At 41.4% G+C, this 6000-nt stretch overlaps 1 protein-coding gene across 7 annotated transcripts in view; it reads left to right on the forward strand.

Annotated features, from left to right (window-relative positions):
- Positions 1–5793, forward strand: part of BEND7 (BEN domain containing 7) — a 90880-nt gene extending 85087 nt beyond the window's left edge. For 4 of the 7 annotated variants that reach the window (XM_039478970.2, XM_074405020.1, XM_074405021.1 and 1 more), the window contains one exon: positions 3482–5793. In XM_039478970.2, coding sequence (XP_039334904.1) covers positions 3482–3543 — 62 coding nt within the window. In that variant the 3' untranslated portion in view covers positions 3544–5793. Of the gene's footprint in view, positions 1–974 lie in introns of all 7 variants that reach the window. The other 3 variants (XM_010341177.3, XM_010341178.3, XM_039478969.2) reach the window with 2 other exon arrangements.
- The last annotated feature ends 207 nt before the right edge of the window (positions 5794–6000 follow it).

Consider the following 6000-nt stretch of genomic DNA (forward strand, 5'->3'; position numbering starts at 1 on the left):
GCTGAGGCAGGACAATCACTTGAACCCAGGAGGCAGAGGTTGCAGTGAGCCTAGATCACACCACTGCACTCCTGCCTGGGTGACAGGGCAAGATTCCATCTCAAAAAAATATATAAATAAATAATAAGTTTATTTAGCAAGTATTAGTGAAGTCTCTAGGCTGTGTAGGAACTACACTAGGCCATGTGTTCATTGACAGCAGATATCCCAAAATGGCAAGGAAAGCCACGTTCACAGGTGTAGGATGGGTATGTGTTAGTGAACTTCAGAGCAACAGGAAATTTCAGCTGTGTAAGTAACACATTGCTTTCTCTGCCACCAAGTAGCTAAGCAACAGATCGATGGACAGATAAATGAAATACGCTGCATAGGGCAAAAAGACCTGCTTGCGTCAAGTTCTTTCCGTATATTGCCACCACATAAAAGGAATTTCTCTTCTTATTTGGCTGTGTTTCCACATTTGTGAATTAAGAGAATTGAAATACGTGATCTCTGTTGTTCCTTCCCAATCTGTCATTCTCTGAATATCAGGGCCCTCATATCAGTCTCATTCTTATCACCTGGCCTGTTCCCAGCAGATGTATGAAATCCTAATCATAGTAGACCTGCCCTTCAAAAGGCCCTTCAGGGGAGCACCATTCAGGGGAGCACCATGCCTTTCTAGCTGTGCTTCCCGAGTGCCATCCCCCTCCTCCGCCCCGGGCATCTGCACTGCCTGTCCTCTCTGTGTCATGTGACACAGTGGGCTTTTATGATTTGAAAACCACTCCCCTTGAAGTTTATATTCACCTCCAAGTGGTGAATACAGAATGCCTTTGTATTTTCCCATCTGAAGATGGAGGTAGAGATCTTTCCGATGAGAAAATTGAGCTCAGAGGGAAAAAAAAAAATGTCAAGGAATCCGAGAATGAGAAGGAATGTGAGAGATCACCTAGTCCAATCCCTTCTTTTTATCCAGTTCTTTTATTTTACAGGAAAAAAAGCCTGAGGCCCAGAAACATTAAGTGACTTTCCCAAAGTCTCAGCTGGTTGATGGCCTGGCCGGAACCCGGGTCCCTCGACTCCCAGCCATGATACCACATAGCTTTCTCATACCTAAGCCAAAGCCAGCTTTTCTCTGCATGTTTCTGAGAGATCCTGAGATAACAGATGTACCAATCCCCTTAGGAGTCCACTTTTGCTGTCTCAGTCTTCACAGTTAAATGTTTGTCGTCGGCCCAGTTCACTGCAGCTTAAATTTATTTCTTCCAGCCTTTTCTCAACCTTTACCCAAGGCTGTGAGGTCATGATTAAGAAAACAGTATAACACAGCTACAGGTCTTCTCACTAAACTATTGATAGATATTTGATACAAATCACTAAGCAGCATGATAAATAAAAACATTTGTCATTTAGAAAAGGGGAAACGAAGTTGCATATTGGTGCTCGAACCTTGCAGTAACAAAATTAAAGAATCTGGATAGTCTAGCATGTCTCTTGATTGCCTCCAAAGCAAAATTCCCATTCTGATTGGCTTCTTTGAACGCAGTGCTGCTGCTAACAGGTGCCCTCTAAGAATGCCACCTTTCTTACACACGTGGCTTCATCCTTGAGCTTGAGCCTCACTGGTCAGAACCACAGAAGCGACCAAGGTCTCTGAAACAGACTCTCATCCCATTTATCCAAGCTAACAACAGTTAGTTCTTTTTCAGGATTCAACGATGCTTTTATTACTTTTGTGAGGTCTTCTTTCCTCCTTCCAAATTTGTGTGCTTGGAGGAAGGCAGGGAACGGGGCGTAAATCCTTAAGTGTCTCTATGAACCAGAAGTGATGAGGGCAGAGTTACAGGCAGAAGGTCAGATGACATTTGTCTGGATCATTACATTTAAGCAACCTCTGTTTGTCAGGTTTTAACACAAATGGATGCACCATCTATATTTGTGTCTATTTTATATTCCCTTAACCCTATTCACTAAGCCTTTTTGGGCAGCCACCAGGATGAGCCCTGTGTTGAGTGCTGGCCTACAGATGCCCTCAGACTAGTGTGAGAGACAGAAAGAATGACATAAATGCCTCAGCACAGATGTGTGGAGAGGGCCTGGGGCTCAAGAAAAGCCACTCAGGAGCTGGGGACAATTCGCATTAAAAAAAAAAAATTACAAGCCGGGCACGGTGGCTCAAGCCTGTAATCCCAGCACTTTGGGAGGCCAAGGCAGGTGGATCATGAGGTCAAGAGATCGAGACCATCCTGGTCAACATGGTGAAACCCCGTCTCTACTAAAAATACAAAAAATTAGCTGGGCATGGTGGCACGTGCCTGTAATCCCAGCTACTCGGGAGGCTGAGGCAGGAGAATTGCCTGAACCCAGGAGGCAGAGGTTGCAGTGAGCCAAGATCGCGCCATTGCACTCCAGCCTGGGTAACGAGAGCGAAACTCTGTCTAAAAAATAAAAAAAATTTTTAAAAAAAATTACAGAGAAAGTGAAATCAAAACAGTGCTTTCTAAAATTTAAAATTGGGCTTTCAAATTTGAAATGGAGGGTGTTCGTCTGGACTTAGCAATTGTCATAAATGGACGTTTTACATGCTTTTCTTTTCAAAAATTAATAAAATGTAAGGAGGAACATTGCTTTTACCATCCACAAACAACCATTATTGGATGATTTTTCTCAAATGTTTCTCCATTTTATTTATTTATACTCGGAGATCAAACATGTAAAAGTTTGTTTCCTAAGCTTTTTTTATTTTTAACTTAACAAGGATTTTTCCACTTTATGGCAAATCTTCATATGCATTATTTTAATAGCTGTATGATGTTTCGTTTTGCAGGTAAATTATATTTTATTAGGCCATTTTCTATTACTGTACAATATGTGGATATACTCTAACAGTAACACACATTCATGGGTTTTCTCTTAAGAAACAATCATGGCCGGGCGCGGTGGCTCAAGCCTGTAATCCCAGCACTTTGGGAGGCCGAGGCGGGTGGATCACAAGGTCAAGAGATCAAGACCATCCTGGTCAACATGGTGAAACCCCGTCTCTACTAAAAAATACAAAAAATTAGCTGGGCATGGTGGCGCGTGCCTGTAATCCCAGCTACTCAGGAGGCTGAGGCAGGAGAATTGCTTGAACCCAGGAGGCGGAGGTTGCGGTGAGCCGAGATCGCGCCATTGCACTCCAGCCTGGGTAACAAGAGCAAAACTCCGTCTCACACACACACACACACACACACACACACAAAAAAAAAAAAAAAAAAAAAAAAAAAAAAAAAAAAAAAAAAAAAAGAAACAATCATTACAGATTTCAAATTTCTACAATTGCTCATGGAAGACTGCTAAAGCCTTGGCTAAAAACTTAGTGGCTTCACTCTGAAAGAGATACTTCCCCAGTGAATTCTTTGCTCATCCAGAACACCCACCTCCAGCCATGTCACAGAAACATGTACAACTTTCCTTAGAGAAGCGGCTCTCCCCCTTCATTTTCTTGTCTCTGTTGTAGGTAATATATATGACACCAGGAGAGAAAACACGGAGGACACAGAACCAGGTTTCATTGCCTAGATTTTGATTTTAGTGACACTGTTCAGTGGCATACGTAACTTCCGTTTGAATTTCCGAAAAGATCCACGTAGCATTTCAGGTTCCTGCAAAGTGTGGGTGTTCTGTGAAGTTTACCTGTCATGTTGAATCGTCTCCTATACTTTCTTTGTAATGTGTGATAATCAAGCCTCCGACTGGGTGTAAGATTTCTAAAATCATTTTTCGGGTTGATTTCTTACCCTTTAAAAGCCCAGCGTATGATTCAGTTAGTTCATTGTCCACTATAAAGAAGTGGTTCTCTCTTCCCTGTTGTCATTCAAAACCTCAATGTGAATATATAGAGCTTTGAAACATATTTATTTTAATGTAACTTGCTTAGATGCAGTATAAAGGAGCATGGTTCTTTCCAGTGCTGAGAGAGCAGTTGTGAAGGCCAAAATTAATTAGACCTTCATCATCTTGAAAGATGAAAAAGTTGTTTTGGGAGACAGGATACCTCTGACCCATGAGATGAAAGCATTCATGACATCAGTGCCCCCCAAATGGCCATTTGTAACTGAGTATGTGCAAATGACCTGTGAGTCCTTAGGAAAGAAAAGCCTTTTCACCTAAGTTGCATCAACACAATGACAAAATAACTAATGAAAAGGTGAGAAAATCAATCAATCATCTGCATGATACCTAACAGCCATTTTAAAAAACAGATGGTTTTAACTGAGTGGTCCAGGGTTTTGGCACCATGTGGAAACTAGCTAAAAATGTACTTAATATCATTTACTTGGTTCCCAGTATACTTGCCCTCTGCTTTATATAAAACGAATATATGAAAATCTGGATTTATTTTTAAAAGGTATCTTGCCATGAAGGCATTTGTTTTATAGAAATATTTGCCTTCAGATTTCTTTCTCTAATAAGATGGTGAATTTAAAATACTGTGTTATTTAGAAACAGTGCATTTAGACTTCCTTTATTGTATAAAGCAAATTGCATTGGATCTTTGCCACTTGACCCAAAGGCCAGAAATTGGCATGAAAACAATTTGGACTGCCAATCACCAAACCCAGGGTTCACACCTGCCTACTGGCAGTTCCAGTGCCTTCCCCTAGCCGTGGATTTAGCAAAGCATAGAATGTTAAGAGCTAAAAGTTACTGTAGAGACTACTCAGTCCCACCCCTCGTTCCGCAGGTGGGGATGAATGAGGGTAAGCTATTGCCAAGGGCCCGTTAATCCCTCAGTGGCCTGGGCCCTGCCTAGAACCCCAGTTTCCTGACTACCCTGTCCAGGGTGGTCACATCACAGTGTCACATCACACTGAAACGCTAAACCTAGAGATAGGAGGGGATGCTCTGGGATAAATCCCTCTTCCACCAAAGACCAGCTAGTCATCAAAGGTGACAGAAGGCATCCCTGTGCTGTGACAAAAAGCTGGCCTTTTGTGGAATTCATCTAACTAGTAGACAAGTTATGTCTCATCTCTGTGTGTCTTATTTTTCTTCTTTTGGGGGCTACAAGGAAGGTTTGGAGAAATTATTCCCACCATACCTTTCCTTAACCTTTTTCCATTTCTGGCCAGTAAACAATCCCTTTCCTGAAAACAGTCTCTTTGTTTTATCCAGTGGTCAGATGAAGTCCTGCAGCCAGGGACTCTTGTGTTTTTTTGCAGCATGGGTTTTAAAATATGTCTTCTGACTCCCAGAAGGAAGTATTACCCAAAGGAAGGGAAAAGATTAATTAGTGACCTTTCACTCTGTTAAAGTAGGATGAGTAGGTTGCCAGTAAAGGCAGAAACACTAACTCCCAACTGTGGTCTGTTAGAGCTTCGCTGGGAGCTTCAGAAGCAGGGTCTTCCAAGGCAGGGCCACGGCTTGGAGGATGGGTGGGCTTGAGGCTTGTTCATCTCACAGCTATGAACAATGAATGGCTTCACACATTGGAAATACATATCCAAACTGCAACAGTAAAATCATATTTTGTAAATTAAAATTGTTTACTTACAGTGACTACTGTTCAGACTTTATTCAGAAATCCTTTTTATAGGCTTTCTTAGCAAAAAAAAAAAAAATCCATATCTGTGGATAACGTCTCAATCTTCTGTATATATGTTTTATTAATATGTAAATATTTAATTTTTTAAAATTACTATGTTCTTTAAAAAAGACTTCCATGCGAGCCTAGTTGTGAAGATGGTGTATAACATCGTGTTGTGATCTCAGTTCCCAAGATGCTGTTTATGTCCGTTCTGGAAGAACACAATAAATACTTTAATTGAACGTGCGTGCGGATCTTGACTGTGTGCCTAAGTGTTTATGGAGAGAAGTCAATGCTGTTCATTAATTAAAAGGTATTATTAAAACTCTGATGATGTCCCACAGAAGTTATGTCTCCTGATGAAGTTAATTTAAAAAAAATAAAGAAACATCCTAGATTGCTGCCGGGGTGAGAGCCTGCAGACGCTGGGAAGGCTGTGTCTGGCGGTT

This window comes from Saimiri boliviensis, chromosome 8 (assembly GCF_048565385.1).
Source record: "Saimiri boliviensis isolate mSaiBol1 chromosome 8, mSaiBol1.pri, whole genome shotgun sequence".
NCBI lineage: Eukaryota > Metazoa > Chordata > Mammalia > Primates > Cebidae > Saimiri > Saimiri boliviensis.